This window comes from Anolis sagrei, chromosome 2 (assembly GCF_037176765.1).
Source record: "Anolis sagrei isolate rAnoSag1 chromosome 2, rAnoSag1.mat, whole genome shotgun sequence".
Classification (NCBI taxonomy): Eukaryota; Metazoa; Chordata; class Lepidosauria; order Squamata; family Dactyloidae; genus Anolis; species Anolis sagrei.
Window position 1 is genome coordinate 206,072,816 of NC_090022.1, and position 24,977 is coordinate 206,097,792.

At 38.7% G+C, this 24,977-nt stretch overlaps 1 protein-coding gene across 2 annotated transcripts in view; it reads left to right on the plus strand.

Moving 5' to 3' along the window:
* SVEP1 (sushi, von Willebrand factor type A, EGF and pentraxin domain containing 1) overlaps positions 1 to 7,989 on the plus strand; it is a 127,122-nt gene extending 119,133 nt beyond the window's left edge. For both annotated transcript variants that reach the window (XM_067464352.1, XM_060762511.2), the window contains exons 48-50: positions 2,529 to 2,624; positions 2,968 to 3,061; positions 4,881 to 7,989. In XM_067464352.1, the coding sequence (XP_067320453.1) occupies positions 2,529 to 2,624; positions 2,968 to 3,061; positions 4,881 to 4,911 (221 nt within the window). In that variant the 3' untranslated portion in view covers positions 4,912 to 7,989. The remainder of the gene's footprint in view (positions 1 to 2,528; positions 2,625 to 2,967; positions 3,062 to 4,880) is intronic.
* Positions 7,990 to 24,977: the final 16,988 nt, after the last annotated feature.

Consider the following 24,977-nt stretch of genomic DNA (forward strand, 5'->3'; position numbering starts at 1 on the left):
AACAGATCATGCAACTCATTGAAGTGAATTAAACCACAATATTTAATTTAAAAGACCAAGTTGAAGAGATGTTTCTTCCTCGTTTTTCTAAAAGCCACTGAGAGTGGAAACTGTTTTGTTTAGATTTATGTTATTATAGAATTTTGTCTGATTACATGTAGTTTAATTTATTGATGTCAGGTTTAATTTACTGATGTTAGGTCTTAATTTAATGTTGGGCTTTAAGGTTACTTTTATATGTGGGGGTTTTCTGGGATTTTATGTTAGTATCATGTGTTTTATGTAGGCATTAAATGTTTGCTGTTGTTATGCTGGAATCCCCTCAGGGAGATAGGGCGGAATACAAATAAAGTTGTTGTTGTTGTTGTTATTATTATTATTATTATTATTGTGAGCCCCCAATTATAATGCAGTGTAAAGGTGTATTATTCTGAGGCATCCAAACAGTGTTTCAGGATAGTGCAGATAAAAAAAATTAGGGGTAAAAAACACTTTCCAGGAAGGTCAACATTTTCCCAGGTGTAGGTCTTGTGAAGACAGCCTCTTGGGATTGCCATCTGTGATCCTAGAGGCAGTCTCCACAGCTATTCCACCTCCACAGGCCCAGGTAGCCCATGGAGGTGAGATGGCAGGGTCATCCCCCCCTCCCTAGACCTCATTTTGTGTGTAAAAAGGAAAGAAACAGGTCTTTACTGAGGCTGGGGATTTCTGTGGGCTTCGATTTGTGTCTAAATGATGTGATGGAGTTCGGGGGGGGGGGGGGGGAGGATCCCCTCTCAGTTCTCCAGAACTCTATTGCATTATTTAGATACAAAACACCTTTAGCCTCCGTAGGGACCCATAAGGCACTCTGAGTCCCTATGGGGAGATGGGACGGGATATAAATAAAGTTGACTTGACTTGACAGTTCTCTCCTTTTTACAGCCTAAAGAGGACCGAGGGAGGGCAGGGGATGGGTGGTCATGCCCACCCTTGCCAACTCTGGGTAGACACAAGTGGGCATCTGACCACCCCCTCACCAAAAAGGTGAGATTTTGGCCTCCAAATTTGTGTGAATCCGGCATTTTAAATGTGGATTTCACATGAATTTGGACCACCCGAGAGGTATACATCCCACAGACTGATAGCAACACAGGTAATGGTGATCCCAGGAATTGCCGAGCCTCTGAAGCACCATTCTAGGATTGATTTCCTTTCTGCTTACAAAGTTCAGTCAGAGGTGAGGCAGATGCAAATCTCCTTGCGGAGTCGGGCTCTGCATTTGATATGTCACTGTTCATTTCTTTACCATATTCTGACAGTAATCCAAAAAATCAACCTCAACACTTGGGGATAGTTTTTATGCTCCTAGTCATTATAATCTGCCACTCTAATTCACATACTGACTCTTTTTTATACTCAAAGGAGCAGACAGCTGTCTAAATCCATCAAGGTTCTTCCTTAGTTAGGGAGAAAAGTGGAGGTAGGTAGTAGCATGCTAGGAGAGAGGCTTTGAGCTGCCTTACCTAATGCCATCATTTTGTAAGGGGCCTAATGATAAGGATGCCACCAATTAATATTTCATGACACCAACTTTTTTTTAATCTTTTAATTTTAATTACATTTGGCCACCCATAGATTTTAAAGTGTGTTGTCCTATTGATAATGTTTGTGTTATTGTTTTATTGTTTTAAATTGTTTGTATTGTTATTGCTTGTATTGTTGCATTTTGGGCTCGGCCTCATGTAAGCCACACCGAGTACCTTGGGGAGATGGTAGCGGGGTATAAATAAAGTGTTATTATTATTGTTGTTGTTGTTTGTTTATACAGTGCCATCAGTGTATATGGTACTTTTCAAGTAAATCTATAATTGTGGCTAATTACACACAAAGCTTACTTGTACCACATCAAAACTTCCTTATCGATAGATTAAATGTTAACAGCTTGCTTATATAAGTCAATCCCTGTGCCTACTATTTAAAAAAATATTGTTTAACCTTTTTTAAAAAATCTTGTTTAACCTTTACTTGTTTCCCCCCAAAAACTTGTGTGCGAGTGAGATTGTGTTTGATTGATTGCCTTCCTGGCATTTGTAGTGACGTGCCAGAAATTGATCCTTGCTGAGTCCTAGCTATGCCGAAAGCATTCATAGATCTGTACTACTATTGGATACTGTGGCTGAAAGTGAGCAGGAATTTACTAAGAAACACATTTGTCACAAGCTAGTAAATCTGTGCATGTGAATCATACATCACATGCTTGCCATCTGTGAACAAATTCATTTTGTTTATTCACTTTACTGTGGCATATTTCAGAAAAGCACTTTTAGATCGCGAGGATGTTTTTATATTTATCTTTCCACTCTAGCTCACTTTACACAGTCATTCTGTGAGTGTGTGTCTGTATATAGCAGCCCACAAAAAGCACAGCAAAGCTTTAAGTTTGCTTTACCATTATAGTATTGTTATTGTTTCAGCAGTCCTTCTCATAGTAAATGATGTTAATGCTTTCAATCAGTAGCCCTTTTATTTGTTCCTTGCCTTTTTAGCAATCTGCATCCTACATTGCCTTAATGGAGGTCGCTGTGTGGCTCCTTATCAGTGTGATTGCCCAGTTGGGTGGACTGGATCACGCTGCCACCAAGGTGAGACTCTTTAAGCATGTAGCAGCATTTTGTAAAGCTGAAAGCATTTCTTGTGTGAGCATAATTGCTGTGAAGCTATGGCAGGGGTGGGGGACCACATTTGGTTTCCTTTGGAAGGAGGGCACTGCAATAATAAGTCTTGACACTCAAATCCCTACACCAGGCCAATTCCCTGGTTTCCATAATTTAAAAAAAAAAATGAGCCCTCTGTTGCATCATCATGATCATGTAGTAAAATCCAATTGTTATTTCACTCGCACCATATTAAGTGGAAACAATTCTAATAATTGTGGAGAACATGCCATAACCTAAAAACAATCAGTAACATGCTTTTCTGATACAGCTGTCTGTCAGTCACCATGCTTGAATGGTGGGAAATGTGTTCGACCCAATCGGTGCCATTGCACTTCACCATGGACTGGACACGACTGTTCGAGGTAAGTGAAGAGGTTTCTCATATCAGGGTTTTAAGATCTAAGAGGAAATAATTTGATCTAAATTGTGAATAAAAAAATAGTGGTCATGCCTAGGCACCACTGTGACCTTGCAAGAAAGACTGTGAAACAGCTAAATCTGTTTTAAGTGTCTGGTAGTATCTGTTTTCTTTTAAAATCTCTGTTCAAAGATACTCCCTGCTTGCCTTTTGAGACTCTTATTCAGCTTCCCAGCTTGAGTGTCCCAGAATGTCCCAGAATGCTAGTTTTATAGAGAGTCTTTGGGGGCACCATCAAGTAGAGAGACAAAGCAGCCTAATTCAGGACATTTCCATCTTAACCTATTTGGCATTAATAATAATAATAATAATAATAATAATAACAACAACAACAACGACAACAACAAAAACTTTATTTATAACCCACCCTAACTCTCTGAGGGAGATAATATATTAATATATGATTGCCTTAGTCTGGTTTTTGTGTTTGCAGTGGTCTGTGTGGCTCACTATGCTGAGACCCATGGTACATCTTCACTGTAGAATTAATGCAGTTTGGCGCCATTATAACTGCCATAACTGATGCTAGGGAACTGTGGGAATTGTAGCTTTACAAGGTGTTTAGCCTTCTCTGCCAAAGAATGCTAGTGCCTCACCAAACTACAAATCCTAGGATTCCATAGCATTGAGCAAGGACACTAAAAGTGTGCCAAACTGCAACTGTATTCAAATTATCAGCAATGGCATCTCTGCTTTGGACAGCAAAGAAATCTGGATGTAACTGCCACTTATTGGTTGGTTGTAAAAAGCTCCCAAAATGAAAATCTCCTGCAGCAGTTTGTCATTTTCTCTAAAGGGGCTACACACTGTGTCAGAACAGTATTTCACATTGAGGGCAGGAAAACCTATTATTATTCTCTACACACCTAATTGAAAATAACATAATATGGGATATGCATGCTGAATGGATTTCCCTTCTTAATACCTAAAAGAGTGTGCACTTCCCATATATACTCGAGTATATGTCGACTCGAATATAAGCCGAGGCACCTAATTTTACCACAAAAAACTGGGAAAACATATTGACTCGAGTATAAGCCGAGGGTGGGAAATGCAGCAACTACTGGTAAATTTCAAAATAAAAATAAATACCAATAAAATTACATTAATTGAGGCATCAATACCTTAAATATTTCTAAATATTTACATAAAACAGTAATTTAAGATAAGGTAAGTGTCCAACTCTGATTAAACCTTTATTCTAAATGCCAATAAAGGCTTATTGGATTGGAAGCCTTTATTCTAACCTTCTTCAATGTAAATGTGCTTATCTACCCTTCCAATAATAATAGAGTAAAATAATAAATGTAATAAAAATAATAGAGTAAAAAAATGTAATAATAACAGTAATAATAGAGTAAAATAATAAATATAATAATAATAAATAATGTGAAATAACAAATGTTATAATTACAATAATAGAGAAAAATAATAAATGCAATAATAATAAATAGAGTGAAATAATAAGTGTAATAAAAATAATAAAGTAATGTAAATGTAATAATAATAACAGAGTAAAATAATATATGTAATAAAATAATAATAACCTAGTAAAATAATAAATTACTTTGACTTGAGTATAAGCAGAGGTTTATACTCGAGTATATACAGTATTTGTGTGAAAGATGTGTGAATGTACATAAACCTGTGTCTGAGACTGTGTGGCTTTGGCTGAATCAAGGTATCAGTTTTCACAATACAGTGTACCCTAATATATATTTAATGGCCTTCACTCTTCTTTGTGTTTCTGTGTGCTAATCTAGGAAAAGGAAAACTGGATTCCACCACTTTTAACTTCAGAGCAACTACTATGAACATTCTTATTCTGATCCAGCAGGCCTTGGTACTTCAGGCCCTGTAAGGTCAAATCGGGGGAGGGTTTGTTAAACTATCTGAGGTTTTTAAAATGTTTTTAATTATTTTGTATGATATTTTCTTATATTTTTATTTCGAGAGGAGCCACTTTTTCACATGTAGAATTATAGCATTTATGCTGCTGTCAATACACAAAGGTACATCTAAGGCCCACAGAAAGAATTTGCAGTCTTCTGTTGCTATTGTTGCAAATCCCTGATCATTTGTTGGCTTTATCGCCATTCAGATAAGAAATTTTAGGACCAAACTTGACTTGAGGGTAGCAAATGTGTATTTCTTTTATTATTATTTTCATCCGCATTCATATTGCAAGTATGTAAAAAGAGAATGAGGTGTTACCCAGGCATTATCTTTTTACAGTCAATGACTTGAGCCTCTTTTCCCAGTTCTCTTTGAATTTGAGTGAATCAGTGGAGAGATGAAAAGCTCCCACCCAGATTTTATATGTAAATAGACACATAAGTGATGACCCTGTTAAATTTGGTTTTGTTCTTATCACCTTTTGAAAATTTGTTACATATCATGAGTTGTAGAGGATGAAATATTTAGTTATAGGAGTATGATGAAAAATTTAAATAAATTGGTCTGGAAATCTGTTTTAGGTATGGTGAAAGGTTTGCAGACACTTCGTGACATTTATGGTTTCTTGAAAAACCAACAACAGGTCCACAAACACCCATGTCATTACAAACCACCTCCAGCTCTCCTCAATTTTCATGGTTTTTCACATAGCTTGAAAGGTCAGTGTTTGAAAGATGAAGTCCAGAGTCCCATTGAATTATTTCAGAACTTGGACTAATTGCAATCAATAGTGGGCCTATAGCCTTTTCTTTAAGCATGCCGTAGGATGCACATATGCATGGGATATAATGATTTGACAACCTGGGACCCTCGTATACAGAGCAGCTCACTTTGAATAATACAAATGTGAGGTCTTAGGGGTCTCCCAAGTACCCTTCATGTTCTGTTTTGTTTTAATTCTGTCCTTTTTTTTATGGGGCTGACATACATTGAATTCCTTTTTTTTTACTGTAGATCTATTGGTCACATATTTAACACACACATGTGTTAATTTGGTGTTTGGCTGTTATTTACAAGTAGTTCAAGATGAAATAAGTTAATCAAGTGGAAATTGGGAGCTTCGTTTAACTATTATTGATACTTTATTTATACAGTACATTTCTTACCCATGATCCTAGTAAAAGAAACATGATCATATTTCTGTTCAAAGCTGGTCACTAATAGTCAGTTGTCTTAGATTTTAAAAAGTTACAATTCTCTTAAGTGCCACAGCATATTTATTTCTGAAAAAAAGTTACATCATTATGTCCCATTTCCGATTAAGTGATCCCGAATAAGACAACTGAGTTGTGATTAAATGTCATAACAGACATTATCAGAGAGCATAACTAGGATTATTTAGCCATTGCAAATTTACCAGGACCAAACAAAATGGAAAAAATGCTGTTTGGTACTTGTAGCCAGAAGAAAAAAAAAGTTCCTGGGGAACATACTTTATGTTTCAACATTTTATTTGTTACAATTATGTTTCCACACCAGATATTTTCTCTGTAACTGAGACCCTTTCCTTCCTGAATTATGTTAAAGAAGCTAGACCACCCCAGTGTTTTTTTTTTACCCTCCCTGATTGTTTTATTTTGTGGTTCAGACAGGATTGTGGGTTACTCCATGAATGCGTAGGTAGACACAACATGACTTTCTTGGCTTCTACTGTGACCCATATGATGATGCAACTGAGAAAGTGTCTTCCTGCACACTTCCTAGTTTCAGGTTACATTTTCTGCAACATTAGCTTTTATACAGCAAACTTCCTCCCATCATTAGCATTTGCTATTAAGACTCATAGCAACATAATAACACAATGTAAATAGAGATACACAAACATAAATATCTTTGCCCCTGGGTAGCAGGCTTTTGCAACTACACCTGTTTTTTCTTAGTTTTGGCAATACTGGATGGAAATCGTGGCTTCATACATTATGAGTTTATGGGCAGTTTGTAGAAGCTGTAGTGCAATTGTGTAGGTTACATATTTAAAAATTTCAGATCATGAATCTGCCTGTACATTTCTCTCTTTTTTTTTTAATTGTGCAGAGTTACATAGTGTCCCATTTTCAAATCTCTACATGCTCTGAGAAATAGTAAGAATAATATAAAGTTTGAGCATTCCTTATCTGGAATTCCAAAATCCAGATTTGCCGACATGGGTATCTAAGATAATGGCATATTTGTTTTCTGGTTAATCAGTGTGCCCAATGTGCACAAAATTATCAAAATATTGCAGACATCAGGGGCTGCTATTTTTTAAAATTAAAATGAGAGGACATAGTTGTCATTCACCAAAACAAAATTAATAAATTGTCCCATTACTTTTACAATATTTAGTAAATAATCCACATGTTATACTCTCACACAAGCTTGCATCAAAATTTCTTTCAGATTTGTTTTTCCTGTTGCTTAGAGCAGTAAGAAATAGTTCCATAACATAATGCACTGCTGTGTGCCACCTAATTCATATAGGCTAGAAGATCGATCAATAAAAAAACATTGCCAAGTGTTAATTTTCTAAATGATCACAAATATGTTTCTCATAATAGTTTCTCAAATTCCCATATTTCCACTGTGATCAAGCATCCAAGGGGATTTTTTTAAAACCTGCTATACTAAAAGTTTAAACATGTTCCAATTTACATGGTGTACAGTCAGGGTTCAAAAACTGCCTCAGAAAAAGCCTTCAAGAGAGATCACTGCTGGCACAGTGTTGGATACCCAGTGGTAACAGGCTGGGTGGTAAAATTAGATGGCTGTTTGTAGTATTAAAATCCTCAAAGGAAGAAAAATAACTTCTTTTAAAATCAACTTTTACATTCAATTAATGTATTGTCATTTTTGTCACTGCTTGCCGTGTGTTTCAACAACTTTTGTGTGATGCACTTTACATTGTAAATAAAGTTGCACCCCATTTAGTACCCATAATGCAATCTGTTTTGCTTTATCCTCCGTCAACACTTGATAGTTACTTCCTTATTTCTCTGACTAAACATTTCTTTAACAGGCTTAGTCAAAAGTGGGAACCTTTGAACTTGTGCCCTTCACAACAGCAACTCTACTTCAGCCCACAACAACTTTTGAACTCTTACAAAGCCTCCTTTTGTAATTCCTACTCCTCTTTAGAATAGGGCTAGAATAGGATAAATCTGCCTTTATACTATTATGGTAAAGATTAGCAAATGTTTATCTAAATTTATTTATTTATTTTGTATCAAAAGCATTGCATAAATTAGTATAAAACTGATAAAATAGAAGGAGCACAGGCGGCTAAATACCTTTTGACCAAAAATGGGCAACAGCAATGGCATTGTCTGTAGCCTCCAACAATTCCTCCTCTGTACATGAGACAGGTCATAGTGGACAAGCAGACAGATGCGGAATTGTCTGTTCTGCTCCACAGTCACACAAGGTGTGGGATTCTTTTAGGTTTTGCCAGGTTGTCTTTACCTAAAACACCACTTGAATGTTGGATATTACAAACATCAAAGATGGTGAAACCCATGATAAAATAGTGTGACCCCCACATCCACAGGGAATACATTCCAAGATTCCCTGCAGATATCAGAAACCATCCTATATCCTATATTTTGACTATATAACGGCTGGAAGCATAGCATAGAATTGTGCTAGAAGATCTAGAGACTCACAAATACTTCTGGGTGGGGGAGGTAGAGTTTTTGGAGCATGGGTAAGTTGAAACAATGGATATCAAATTCACGGACAAAGGGGTCGTGCTATAATTGCTCTTCTGGCAAAGTCTTGAGGAAAGTTACTGGATGTTCTGGTGATGATCCTACCTATATTACAATGTAGGTGTGTGAATTAAACATATTATGGGGAGCCTGAACCAAACACAAATAACCCATGTTGGCTTATCTTATGATTATGTTATTCTCCAAAGTATCATATGCACCAGATTACTAACAACTGTAGTAATGTCACTCTAAACCAGTGGTTCTCAACCTGTGGGTCCCCAGATGTATTGGCCTTCAACTCCCAGAAATCCCAACAGCTGGTAAACTGGCTGGGATATCTGGGAGTTGTAGGCCAAAACACCTGGCGACCCACAGGTTGAGAACCACTGCACGTAGAGCATGACAGTACATACCTGGTTTAGAAGTTAAATGGCTATATTGAATGTGATTTTCCTGCTTCTTGGCAAGGAGTTGGACTGCATGGCCCACAAGGTCTCTTCCAACTCAATGATTCTATGACTCTATGATTCTATCCTATCAGTCACATGCTACTGAGCACATTCAAGAGTGAAATTACAAGCTCAACTAGAGAGCCTAACCGTCAGAGTGATTACAATGTCATAGCTTTTGCTGAATGGCTTTCTAGCTCAGGCACATCTGATACAGAGGATGCTTTAAGTATTTCCGTTCTCCAGGCAAACAACAAGGTAGCTTAGAAACACCTGATACTTTGCAGGTCTTTTCACAAAAGCAAAACATGGAAAAAATACTTATCCAAAACACACACAACCCTGATCATAACTGGATTACATTTGGAATGCCCTGAGCAGTAATTAAACAGGATGTAATTGTTATTCTTAATGACACGTTGTAAACAAATACAGGCCACACCTGTAAATGCTGCTCATTCAGATGTTGCCATATTTTTAATTAATTCCCTTTGGCATTGAAAAGAACATTGCTGAGCATGATAAAATTTCAGAGGATCCTCTGAATTCTCCATTAACTAGAAAATTGAAGGGACTGACTTGGGGCGCATCTACACTGTAGAAGAAATGCCAAAACTAAATGCTGCAGAATTGGGGGATGTGTGGTTTTACAAGGCACTTACCCTTCTCTGTCAGAGAACTTTGGTGCTGCAGCAAATTACAAATCCCAGGATACCATAGGATGGGTCAATGACAGTTAAAGTGATGCCAAGCTGCTATAATTTGGCAGTGTAGATGATCTCTTCATTTATGTAGTAAAGGCATTGAACTGACTCTTCACAATTGGATTAGGATGGGCAAAAGGAGCTGCGGCCTCAAAAAACCAAATTGAAGTGAAATGTTCAATCCCAAAACTGAATCATAATGTGTTGATTCATCCATGCAGATTGGCTGAAAATTGATTTTGGATGTACCTCCTCATTAGATTAGTGCAACTTTTTTGTTGTTGTTAGGTTTTTTTATTTTGCTAATGTAAAATGGGCAGTTGTTGCCAACAGTTTTAAACCATTAGGGAGGGCCGAGAATCACTCAATAAGTGATGAGTGAGTGATTAGGGTTGTCAACTTGGAAGTAAAGGCCAATCCTTCTCTTGTGCCTTCAACATAGATATGATCTGCAGATATCATCAAAGAGTGCTTTTTACAGTATGGATATGAGTATTGTCATAACTGAACAGCCTACAATTTAATGGGAAGTACTTATTTTTCTACACATGTATATATAAGCATATATAACTAATTTCCAGTCAGATCTCAGAAAGCCCTTTTCATGTGACATAAGCTACTGTTTAGATCCCATCTCGATTCCATTTTTGTGCCAACGTTGATGTTACTTCTAAACGTATATTTCCCAGGGTGAAAAACAAAATATGGCATTCATTGATATTTAGCAATGACTACTCACAAACACACAAAAGCAAGAAAATTTCTCATCAACTGTGATGAAATTGGAAGTAATAACTCAATGACAAGTATGAAATCCAAAATATTTTAAAATGCCTTCTTTGGTGTTATAAACATTATTGTTAAGGTGCTCAATGAGTATTCTTCACTCTTTCACCAACAACTTGTTTCTCTGTTGTGAAGTAAGAGTAATTCCCACAACAGCCAACGTAAGTTGCCAGGGAACAGGATATAATTCTCCCCAGCAATGCCTGCAGTCTTGGCCTTCCTCTCTCTGAACTTGTACCCAGCTAACCCACGCTATGGATGAGATCCACATAACAAATAATGATTCAAAATTAGCAAACACATATTCCAGGTATGAGCTAGCACAAAAGACAGGATTGTAAGCATCCTCCCCGATACTCCCTTTTCTGTCTCTAGAAAATTGTTGATGCTTTTTAGTGGTGCCATGCCAACAGATTGCCTAACAACAGGTAAGGTAAACATGCAAGGAGAGGGAATCAACTCATTGTATTCGTTTCATCACTTGTCTTATCACATGGAGAGCAAGAGAGTGATGAAGAGCATCTCCATTTCACCTGCAATTCCTTGCAGGATTCTTCTATGGTTTTCCCACAACCCCATTTTTATGTGGAGAGCATACTCCCCACAGTGCCAGAAGCAGCACAGAGCAATAATATAGCAGTTTCCTTTAGTGCTCCAATGAGGAACCTCTGGATCATATTATCACAAACCTTCAGGGAATCAAGCACTCTAGATACTGGGCCTACACCTCTGCTCTGTGCTATCACTTGGGTAAATGGTTTAGCATGTGGTTGGGTGAAAGGTAGAGAAGCATGGTATAGAGGGAAAAGTGCTATTCAGTCCACAAACTCTATCCTTGTAGATTGCTTACTCCTCTAGCTTTTGATTCTGTAATTGGCAGCAACATTCCAGTTGGATTTTCCAGAATCATTGGCCATTTACGATCAGGCACACAATGGAGTGAAATGGCACCAACAAACTGGTAAAGCAGACCCCGCCACCAAGGGGGACAAATGTTGAAGAAAAAGAAGACTGGCCATTTACAAAAAAAAATCAGTGTCCAACCTACCTCTGGAGAGACCATTAGAGTGTACAATTATTAAGACAGACACTAAATATACAGTAATGCAATAAACATACAAGTTGAGCATTCCCTAACCAAAATGCTCAGGACAGGAAATGTTTTAGATTTCAGATTTTTTAAGACTTTGCATATACAGTGTTCCTTCACTTATCACAGGGATTATGTTCCAGGACCACCTGCAATAAATGAAAATCCATGAAGTAGGGATGCTATATTAATTGTAATATTTATATGTTATTTATACATTAAATATTAAATTAATTGTAATATTTATACATTATTTATACATTAAGGAATGAGCAAAAAATAGTGATGGTATGCGAAGGGGCTGCGCACCAGCCTCCCTTTCTAAGGCCCGTTGTAATGTAAATATTTTTTTAAACTGCAAAACAGCGAGTCCACATAAAGCAAACCACAAAGTAGTGAGAGAACACTGTATGCACATCATTAGATAGCTTGAAGATGGGACCCAAGTCTATAAAATTCATTTATGTCCCATATATACTCTATACACATAGTCTGAAGATAGTTTTATACATAATATTCATAATAATTTTATGTATGACACAAAGTTTGTGTACATTGAATCATCAGGAAGCAAAGGTCTCAGGAGCTCAGCCACCTGTGTGGGCAATTTTAGAGTATTTCAGAATTCCAGATCAGAATTCCAGGTCAGAAAACTCACAGAGACCATGATTTGTCGTTTCCAGTTGTATTCATGAAAGTAATTCCATAATAAAGTCTGCTGTGCCATTATATTTTCCCAGTCCCCTTTCCACATCAGTATGTCATTTTTTAAAAAAATGAGAAAATTCTGCATGAACATTCAGACACAAATTTGTTTACACATTTGACAAATAAGCATATTATGAACTTTTTCCCCCAGTTGGATTTGCTTTGGTATTATATTCCCTAATGTACTGCATCACTAAAGTTCAGTGCAACTATAGAAGTATAATCATGTGTTCAATTGGTATATTATCATACAATCATAGTGGTGGAAGGGGCTGCTGGCAAAAGAAAATTGTGTGTTTGTGCAGGTGGAAAATCCCTTATCAGGAAATCCGAAATGCTCCAGCTTCCGAAATTGTCCACACAAGTACAAGATAGAGGCATCTTCACTTTCTGAAGGTACAAAAACTTTGTTTCATGTGCAAAATTATTTTTAAAATACTGTATAAATTTCTCCCAGGCTATGTGTATAAGGCTATGTGTATATGAGTCCCTTCAGGGAGATGGAGGCGGGGTACAAAAATAAAGTTGTTGTTGTTGTTATTGCTTTCTTTCTTACTTACTTACTTAGGCAATCCCTCAGTGTCTAAGTAAGATCGTCCTCCAAGTTCAGTGTCCTGGCGGTGGGTCTGTAGGTGACTGTGGAGCCCTATTCTTGACCCGCATATTCTCCCGCAGTGAGGGCATAGGTTTCCAGGTGGAAGGCGGTCCTGGTCTGGGTTGGCTTGATGCACCTTCCTCTTGGCATGTTGCTCTCTTTTGCCCTGCATTCGTACCTCTTCAATTTCTACAGTATTGCTGGTCACAGCTGACCTCCAGCTAGAGCGCTCAAGGGCCAGGGCTTCCCAGTACTCAGTGTCTATGCCACAGTTTTTAAGGTTGGCTTTGAGCCCATCTTTAAATCTCTTTTCCTGCACACCAACATTCTGTTTTCCATTCTTGAGCTAGGAGTAGAGCAACTGCTTTGGGAGACGGTGATCAGGCATTCGGACAACGTAGCCAATCCAGTGGAGTTGATGGTGGAAGAACATCACTTCAGTGTTGGTGGTCTTTGCTTCTTCCAGCATACTGACATTTTTCCACCTGTCTTCCCAAGAGATTTGCAGGATTTTTCGGAGGTAACACTGATGGAATCGTTCCAGGAGTTGCATGTGACGTCTGTAGATAGTCCACATTTAGCAGGCATATAGCATCAATTAATTTTGTGTTTAGACTTGGGTCTCCTTTCCAAGATACCTCATTATGTATTGCAAATATTCCAGAATCTGATATCCAAAACACTTCTGGTCCCAAAGGATAAGAGATACTCAACCTAACTTAAACTGGGAACTAAACACATTTCTATTCCACCTGTACATGCATTCTACAATGTCACAAGCATCTGCACTAGTGCAGCTGATGTTTACTTCATTAAAAAAAATAAAAAAAACAACTGTTTGAAATGTATTTCAAATTCAGCTGCTCAGGGAGGCCAGCTGGTAATGTTGGTGGTAAACAAGTTAGATGAGTCAATACAGTAGGAACATCATTGAGTACATGATGTGGTGCTCATGTATAGCTAGCCCCACCCATGTGTGATCTTTTTAAAAAAAATCTGCATAGTATTAATATAACACAGAACTAGCCATGTGGAAACAATTCATACACTAATGATTCACACTTAAGAGCAAACAAAATAGATGCCTCCTTTTTTGTGGCACTGCAACTCCAGGGATTTCTGGATGAAACTGATTATTTATTTATTTATGGTGTTTGTAGCCCGCCTTTCTCAGCCTTACGGCAACTCAAGGCAGCTAGATCAGATCAGAGTTTCTCAAACTGTGATCCTCCAGATGTTTTTGGACTTCAGTTCCTACAATTCGTAACAGCTAGTAAGCTGGCTAGGATTTCTGAGAGCTGAAGTCCAAAACATCTGAAGAAGCAGAGTTTGAGAAACACTGATGTAGATCAATTTCAATTTAGATTCAGGCCTGGCTATGGAACAGAAACAGCTTGAGTCACTTTGGTGGATGACCTATGAAGAGAGCTAGAAAGATGGAGTGTGTCCCTGTTGGTCCTCTTGGTTCTCTCAGCAACTTTCAATACCATTGACTATGGTATCCTTCTGGGCCATCTCACTGGGATGGGACTGGGAGGCACTGTCTTACAGTGGCTCTGGTCCTTCCTGGAAGGCTAGAGATAGGGTAGAATACAAATAAAGTTGATTATTATTATTATTATTATTAAATGCAGAATTCACATTTCTATCAGTCAAATGAGTGCCTAAATTCTGCTGTCCTGGCAAAGCAGATACATTAAATCCATTGAATTTGTCAATGTGCTGCATCATCAATCCAAAGATCAATGGGTCTATTCTACTTGGCACAGACCAACAGGGCTCCAGGCATGAATGTCGAATTAAACTGAACATCAGTTGATTTTTTATCCATTTTCTCACTTTATTCTAAGTGCCTCAGTGCTTTCCTTCCCAACATTATCTTGAAAACATAAATATATTCTTTTGAAACAACACTAAATGTAATTTGCTTGAATGTTTTCCTTTTTGGCATTGAATGTTTGCCATACATGTTGGAAACTGCCCTGAGTCCTTTCAGGGAAATAGGACGGTCTACAAATAAAGTGTTGTTGTTGTTGTTGTTGTTGTTGTTGTTGTTGTTGTTGTTATATGTCAGAGGTATTTCTATTCTGCTTCGATGGCTTCTGGGTTGAAAACTTATAATTGAAGATTTCCCCTATCTTCAATTAAAATTAGAAAACATTATTTCCTGTTAGCTGTAGGGATGGGTGCTTTAAATACGATGGAAGTTTTAAATTGATTCCCACTTCCAGCACATCTTTATTCAGATCTCATCCCACATCTGGTTTTTGATTTAATTTCCAAATATTTACCTTAAGGGAGTGCATCAGTACTTTAAACATAATAGGCATTGTTGCATAAATAAAACTGGTCAGGTAACTTGACATCTGGACTTGTAAATATCATGGGATTTATCACGTGTTTTACAAAGGTGGGGCCAACAGAAGGTTTCTTACAGTAGAAAGTGCATTTTGGGATGGATGGATTAATTTGATACATTATTTATTTATTTATTTATTTATTTATGCGCTTGTATACCGCTAATATCTCAGCCTAAGTCGGCAACTCATTGCGGTTTACAACAACTAAAAAGTTAAAAACAATTAAAAACAGTATTCAATTTAAAACATGAAACACATATACAATACAAATTATTGGGCCACCAATAATAATCCCATGCATCTCGTAACACATGCTACAGAACAGAACACAAACATATAGATTAGGATTATCAGGAGCAGTTTTGATATCGAAATTCTGGTATTCTTTAAGATAATATTACACTTTGAAAAACATTTCATAGAATCATAGAATCCTAGAGTTCGCAGAGACCTTGTGGGCCATCCTGTCCAACCCCTTCTAAGAAGCAAGAAAATCACATTTACAGCACCCCCGACAGACGGCCATCCAGCCTCTGCTTAAAAGCCTCCAAAGAAGGAACCTCCACCACACCAGGAGGCAGAGAGTTCCACTGCTATAACAGCCCATGATGCACACAATCATGGGCATGATGATTTAAGAGGTGTCATGCATGGCATTTCCATATGAAAACTTCAGAAAAGCAGGATCCATTTTTCCTTCAGATATTGCATCAGAAAATATTGTTATTTATAGCACCCAGAAACATTCTGAGAGCCCCACACATGTTTCAACTTGTTTTCTGGGCTTCCACATTTAATACTTCCTTTAAACGTCCGTGATGAATGAGACTCCTCCATACTATTCAGTCACGTACATTTGAATACGCCCTTAATTTCAGAAAGATTCACATCCAAACTGTCAGCATTTTAGTTCTTTGGGAAAAGTTTAAATCTGCACCTCCATCTTTTATTCTCTCCTGTAATCCTCTACAGTAGAGTTTTAATTATACTAATTTTGAAAGCCTGGTCTGGTTTTCACCACATCTGGGTAGCCTTCAAAGCTGTGTAGCTGCCTATGCAGAGATGAAAAGAGTTAGTCACAACATAAGATGCTGAGTGCCTTATGGAGTATTGTAGAAGAAGGAGGTTGGGGAAAGTTTAGGCCCTCCATACTTTTATAAGCTCTCAGAGAGTTGTGGGGAAATGTGCTGAGTGAGCTTCTTTAGCCATGTTCAGAAGGCTATCATTAGTGTGTCAATGGACCTAATAGGGGTTGTTCAAGTCATGCTCAACCAGATGTGAAGTTTGGTTGGTCATGTAGCATGCCTACTACACAACAAATAGATCCAAAGAGCCACCTGAGTTCATTTCTGGGTGAGGCACAAGTGCCTATCTTGGGAACCTAAACAGAAACTGAAAGAATAGCTTGTTAATCTTTACAGACAAATAATAATAATAATAATAATAATAATAATAATAATAATAAACCTTTATTTGCATTCCACCCTATCTCCCCAAGGGGACTCAGGGCGGATTCCAGCATAACAATGGTAAACATTCAATACCTCCATAAAACACATGATACTAACATAAAATCCCAGAAAACCCTCACATATAAAAGTAACATTAAAGCCTAGCATCAAATTAAGACCTAACATCAGTAAATTAAACCTGACCTCAATAAATTAACTGCATGGAGTCAGACAAAATTCTATAATAACGTAAATCTAAACAAAACATCAACATTAATGTACAACAGGCAGCAAGGGTTCACAAACCAGTATGGGTTAGTTATGTGGTCAAATGAGGTCATTCGGCTGACAAAGAGGATCTGCACTGCCAGAATCAAGAGGATGCTTCGGACCAGAAATATTCTGGATTTTGTATTTTTTACATAATGTATATAATCGGTTATCTTGGAGATGGGATTCAAGTCTGAACATGAGCAGTCGGGCTTTATTTCCTGAAGTATGGATTGGTTGGATCTTCTCACGGTCCAAGGCACTCTCAGAACTTTCCTCCAGCACCACAGTTCAAAAGCATCTATCTTCCTTCACTCAGCCTTCCCTATGGTCCAGCTTTCACATCCGTAGGTGACTATTGGGAATACCATTACTTTTACTATGTGGATCTTCATCGCCAGCGTGATGTCTCTACTCCTCACTAGATTGGTCATTGCTCTCCCCCCAAGAAGTAAGCGTCTTCTGATTTCAGTGAGTAGTGTCATATTTAAAGGTGCTATGCAATGTGTGGAAACTATCTGGGCGGGGGGGAAAGCTTCAACAGGTTGGATATTGTCTCCCATGTTGTTTAACATCTACATGAAGCCGCTGGGGGAGATCATCCAGAGTTTCGGGGTACGGTGTCATCTGTATGCAGATGATGTCCAACTCTGTCACTCCTTTCCACCTGCTACTAAGGAGGCTGTCCAGGTCCTGAACCGGTGCTTGGCCGCTGTGACCGTCTGGATGAGGGCGAACAAATTGAAATTGAATCCAGACAAGACAGAGGTACTCCTGGTCAGTCGCAAGGCCAAACAGGGCATAGGGTTACAGCCTGTGTTGGATGGGGCCGCACTCCCCCTGAAGACGCAGGTTCGCAGCTTGGGTGTGACCCTGGACTCATCGCTGAGCCTGGAACCCCAGGTTTCGGCGGTGACCAGGGGAGCATTTGCACAGCTAAAGCTTGTGCGCCAGCTGCGCCCGTACCTTGGGAAGTCTGACTTGGCCACAGTAGTCCACGCTCTGGTTACATCCCGTTTAGACTACTGCAACGCTCTCTACGTGGGGTTGCCTTTGAAGACAGCTCGGAAGCTCCAACTAGTCCAACGCTCGGCAGCCATGATTTTAACAGGAGCGGAGCGCAGGGAGCATACAACCCCCCTGTTGCGCCAACTCCACTGGCTACCGATCTGCTACCGGGCTGAATTCAAAGTGCTGGCGTTGGCCTTTAAAGCCCTAAACGGTTCCGGCCCAAGCTACCTATCTGACCGCATCTCTGCCTATGAACCCAACAGAACTTTGAGATCTTCCGGGGAGACCCTGATCTCGATCCCGCCTGCTTCTCAAGCTCGGCTGGCGGGGACGAGAGATAGGGCCTTCTCGGTGGTGGCTCCTCGGCTGTGGAACGCCCTTCCTACGGACATTAGACTAGCACCATCTCTAATGGTATTCCGCAAAAAGGTGAAGACCTGGATGTTTGTGCAGGCATTTGAGTAATTTAGTGCAATCTGGTAATGGAACATAGGAATGGAACAATGGACGACGAACCTGGACTATGCTTGGATGATGAGAAGATTGGGTACGGTTGTTTTTTGTAATAATTGTGCATTGTAATTGCTTATTGGTAATTTATGGATAATGTGTTGTCAATTGTTATATGTTGTATGGAACCACTGCTGTTTCTACTGTTTTTACTGTTTGTGAACCGCTGTGAGTCGCCTTCGGGCTTGAGATACAGCGGTATATAAGCAAAGTAAATAAATAAATAAATAAATAAATAAATAAATATCTCCTTTAAACTAAAGCCAGAGAAGAGTCACTGTCCTACTGGCATTAAAGCTGCCAATTACAACTGGAGAAAAAAAAATCAAAGAAAGACATAAGACATGGAGTCAAAGAAAACCTTTGGCGCACTAGAGACCTTCATCTCCCAGAATCCCCTTATAACTGTGAGAATTGTAGACTCATAAAAGCATGGAGGACCTAAACTTTCCCAACTTCCAAATGTGAATTAAATAAGATAGAAACTTCTGTCATTAAGAAATTACAAACGTCCCATCCTGCCAAAAAAAATCTATCTACTTGGTTTTGCAGAAAATAAGATGTTCTAACTGAAACACTGTTGTAAAATTCTATTGTACAGATTTCTATGTTAGAAGGAGAGAATATTTACTCAAGACTATGCACATATGCAAACAGAAGATTCAGTGTAGAATTTTAGTGCAAAGATTAATAGTAAAAACCCACTGTCTTCAATGGACCTTAATCCCATTTAAGGAAGTGGCATTATGCATGTTGCCCAAAAGTAATGTGTTCAGTAAAGTGTACTCTGAGAAATTTGCACTGCAATCTAAAACTATTGAATTAAACCTTTGATTTATTTTGCACAATTAGGTCAAGGTTTGAACTCAAGCTTGGGTTTAATTGATTTCTTTGTTTCCTAAAGCCAACATTCATGTCGAATTGATTCGATAACTCAGTATTTAATCAAACGAGTAGAAGCAAAAACTTGATTTCACACAAAGTCACCTATCTTATAACTGTACTACAAGTGGCATAACAAAAGTTTAACCAATTAACAGATGACACTATGTTAAGGGGTATTCCAAGGAGTACCTTAAATTATCCATTTTGCTGAAGTGAAAATAATTCATTTGCATTAAGAGTTGATTGAACAATTAACACAGAACTTGCAAGTTAATATTTGGGCTACAGTTCCCAGCATTGTGGATTCTGGTGGGAAGAGTCCAAGTAATTTTTCCAAACTGATCCAGATAATGTGTATATCCAAGAAATTTTAACCTAATGTCATTTGTCAGTCTAACAACAAACAGTAAAAGGGTTCTTAAAGTAAAACCAAATATATTCAGAACCAATAAAAGAGGAAATACTCATTATTTGCAAAACATATGTCTTTACCAACACCTGCTAGAGAGCATTATGTAGTTAAAAATGTATTTTATCATACTATATACCAAATGAGAGATCATTTGGATTTTTACTGGGTAATATGAATTGAATGCAGTTGATCTCAATGCTTAACTTTTCTCATGAGGATAACTCCTATGAACATTATCTTCCCTTTGAAAACAGACAGGAAACAAAAACCATAGATGAAAAGATAAACCCTGTCGATTTGTAACCTGCAACCTGGTTTTACTTCCTTTAACTGAGGGATGTGAAATACTTGATCTACCACATACTTTAGCTTCCTTTCCAGAATCCCAACCAACACAGACATTGGTAAGAAACTATGAGATCTGTGGTGCAACTATCTGGGGGGCCAACTCCTCTTAATCAGTTCTGAAATATTGTCATTTTGCTAAAATTAAATATACCTGAATTGTTCTCTTAGAGAGATGGATAATGCTCAGTCTTTCTTCCCTTTACTTTCTAAACATCTATACTTTCAAGATTCTGGTGTTTTGTTCCACTCAGAAGACACCTTTAAGGGTTGACCTGCTCTTCACAGAATCATAGAATCACAGAGTTGGAAGAGACCTTGTGGGCCATCCAGTCCAACCCCCTGCCAAGAAGCAGGAAAATCATGTTCAAAGCACCCCTGACAATGGCCATCCAATCTCTGTTTAAAAGTCTCTAAAGAAGGCTTTAAAAGCCTCTAAAGAAGACTCCTTCTCCACTTGAGAAGCCTCCACCTTCTCCAGAGAAATATTGATATACTGGTGCCTGCTTCCCATCCCTGTTATGATGGACACCATGGGAAATGGGCACACTGAATATAAACATACTAGGACTGAAACAACATTAATGGCTTGTACTGGTGTAGATAGTAAGGGACACATTGCTGCTACTCCATAGACAGCTGCTGTTTGTCTTAAGCTCATATCTCTCACACACACTTAATATAAATAAAACCTTTACCATACCATGGCAGATGGAAATCTTGAAAATCAGGAAGGGATGTAAGTCTTCCTTATTTTGTTTTTACATACAAGAATGGAGATTTTTATGTTTTCTCCTTATTGTTCATTTTCTATGACTTCTTATATTTCACAAAAGTCCTGAATTACCACTCAAAAATGGATTAGGGTTGCTTTTCCTCTCACTTTTGCTTTGATAGCCTACTAGCTTAGGTACCCAGCGATGCCCGGATTAGGTAATTTGGTATGGTTAAACATTAGAAAAATTGGTTTGTTTTTGGATCTTATGAATGGTTCCTTTAGATAATGGATAAAGATATGGGTAGGTGGGAAGTCTCATCATCCTTTGTCATTTCCCCCCCAAACCCCACCAGTATTTAAAGTTGACCATGTTGGGACTGTGTGCTAAGTTTGGTCCAGATCCATTGTCAGTTGGGTTCAGAGTGTTCTGTGGATATGGGTGAACTATAACTCCTGCAATCCAGTTTCAATCTGCCCCACCCCTGTGCAACCCCTCCAGTATTTTCTGTTAGTCCTGAAGGGTCTATGTGCCAGATGTGGTCCAGATCCATCATTATTTGGGTTCACAGTGCTCTCTGGATGTAGGTGAATTACAACTCCCAAAATTCAAGGTCAATCCCCTCCCCAAACCCCACCAGTATTCAGATTTGGGCATATCGGGTATGCATGCCACATTTAGTCCAGATAGATCATCTTTTAGGTTCACAGTGCTCTCTGGATATAGGTGACCCACAACTCAAGATCAGTTCCCTCCAAAACCCTCCAGTATTTTCTGTTGATCATGGGGGTTCTGTATGCCAAGTTTGGTCCAGATAAGCCTTTGGTGGAGCTCACAGAGCTCTGTGGAAGTGGGCCACAAATATACATACACCATCACCCACACACTCATATTATTCTCTTTTATTGTAGATATATTGGATAGATAACCACCACACTATGTCCAGAACCCTTTTCATGCTAAATATGAAAATTTGCAAGACTTCTCCACATAAGTAGAATCATTGCATCATCCACAGTTTATATATATTGTAAAACAGGAAGACATTATGTGAAAACACACATCATGAAATAAATTTTGCATGTGACCTCAAATGCTGACATAACTGTTAAAGATGAAATTCAAAGAATAGGGATTGTAGTGATCCTACACTTGCTTTTTCAGAAATATGTTCTGCTTAACTCAGTGGGGATTGCTCCTAATAAGTGCATTTATGATGACAGTTTAACTCATAGTACAAAATATCCAACCATTAGAGTAAATGACTGTCTTTATAATTTGGGGCAAACAATGAATGATTTGTCACAACATTTCTACCACAGTAGCTGCTAGAAGATACTTTGTACCTATTCTGTCTTTTCTCCTTAAGCTTAACAGATTTTCCAAAGTTAAAAAAAGATAGATAACATGGAGAGAAAACAAGGGAAGGTTGTAAATGGGGGAAAGCATCATGCCAAGCCTCTGTAAAATTCAGTGAATGAAGCAGGATGATGCTGTGATCAAAGTATAATCAGCCCTCTGCTTTCACAGGTTATAAGGGTGCAGGATTTCCACAAAAGTACAAATCATCATAATCCATTGTTCATATATATACAGAGATAGGTACTTTCACGTGTAGGCCCAGGTAAGACCAGCGTTGTTCGTCTAGTTAAATGGTCCTCTTGAGGCTCACAGATTGCTGATTACAGAAATTGAAGCTCAAAGTATGTACATTTGTGAAACCTCTTTATTAACAGCCAAGCCCTTGACTGCCCAAGATTATCTATCACCTTTTGTTTTAGGAGTCTCATGCCCTTGTCTGTGGATGTTCCTATTTTTGTCAAACACAGAGCTCATTATCATTTCTTTAACACTGTATTTGCAAATGATGTCCCCTCCTAGTAGGGCACGCCATCAGCTGTTTGGTTCAATGGCCAGCCAATCCCTAGCTGTCATTTCCCTGCGAAAGGGAATCCCCACCTGGATGATGTCAGTGATGTCAGTGGAACCCCCAGCCAAAAGCGTTGAGGATCCAGACTGGCCCCTCTTTTGACCAATCAGGGGAGGGAGCAGGAGTTTTGAATAGCTATCAAACTGTATAAGACACCATATTTTCTCTGTATGTTTGTGCTTGTACTTTTGAAGCATCAGCTTATACTTGCATCCCTTTTGGTTGACTTAAATAAACCTTTGTAGCTTGTCTTTAACCTGGTCAGTGTTTCTCTATCCTGGCCCATTCGGTTTAGCATATACTCACCAGGCACGGATCCTTTTATCCACAGTCCTAGTTATCCGCTTCAAGTGTGCAAGGGAACACATGTGCATGTCCTCCATCATGCTCCCCCATCCCATCCCTCCCCACCCATCCAAGTGAGTGAGTGATTACTAACTAAGCCTGACTTAACAGAACACATCTTAAGATGAACACTCATATTATCAAAGTCTATGAAAAAAAAAACCAGCAGAAGGCAGCAGCAAGTAATCTTCAAGTGCTCAAATCCACAAAGGTAAATGTGGAGGAGCCACTGCACTAACTGCTTTTAGTGGTATTCAACTGTGCAAACTGGAGATCTAGTTGATTGCACATTATGAACTTAAAATCACATTGTGACATAAATCAAATTATGTCAGTGACAATTCCTGGAACTAAGGCAGCTCTGTTTTGTCCCATTCCCATCCATACTTTCAACCCTTTGTGATCGATGATATGGCCTGTAACATAGTAATCTCAAACTTAAATAGTACTCTTTGACTTTCGTTCATTTGTCTACTTCTGATTCTAGAGCAAAGATAACAAAGCAAATAATTATCTTGAAACTTGGCATTATATGGACAAACTTCATGCTAGTACAACTGAGTTGAAGTATGAGTCATATACACATCCTCTGAGAAAGCTGCTTATCACAATATCTGTTGACATTTCAAAAGACACAGTTATTTAGGAACACCCTTTGTAAACAATATTTCCTAATGAAAAACTAGAAGAAAATGCTACACAAGTGAAGGCCACTATCTCACAGGCTGATTAGTGTGTTTTTGTCCCAATGTTCTGTTTATATACCAAACAGAGTCCCTTTAACTTCAACCCAATACGAATCCAATGTTGCTTGTGAGACGTGGGAATTGAAAAAAATAAAATTATGAGCAGGTAGCTGTCCAGCTGTTTTACTAAAGCATACATACATTTGTTTCATATATCACACACACATACATATGCATATACATACATACATACGTTGGTGGACAGGAAAAGAGATTTAAAGATGGCCTTAAAGCCCACCTTAAAATCTCTGGTATAGACACTGAGAACTGGGAAGCCCTGGCCCTTGAGCGCTCCAGCTGGAGGTCAGCTGTGACCAGCAGTGCTGCAGAATTCGAGGAGGCACAAGTGAAGGGTGAAAGAGAGAAACGTACCAGGAGGAAGGTGCGTCAAGCCAACCCCGACCGGGACCGCCTTCCACCTGGAAACCAATGCCTTCACTGTGGGAGAAGATGCTGGTCAAGAATAGGGCTCCACAGCCACCTACGAATCCACAAGGAAACCCATCATGGAAGACCATCTTACTCGTCCAACAAGGGATCGCCTAAGTAAGTAAGTAAGTAAGTACATACATACATATATACAAGACCTTTGTAATTAAGCAAGCCTTCTGCAATGATGGCTACCATGCAGTGGGGGGTAGTGAATCTACCCTGAATTTTAGTTCAAACATTAAGGAAGGCATCCAAGATGCTGTATCTAATTGGAGATAGGGTTACCACCTTCAGCAGTGGCCAGGGGAGCTTTTGCTTGAGTACCAGTTGCGCCCTACCTTGAGAAGCCAGACTTAGTCCACGCCCTTGTTACATCGAGAATAGACTACTGCAACATGCTCTACATGGGGTTGCCTTTGACGGCTGTGTGAAAGTTTCAAATGGTCCAATGGTCAGCAGCCAGTTTTCTCACC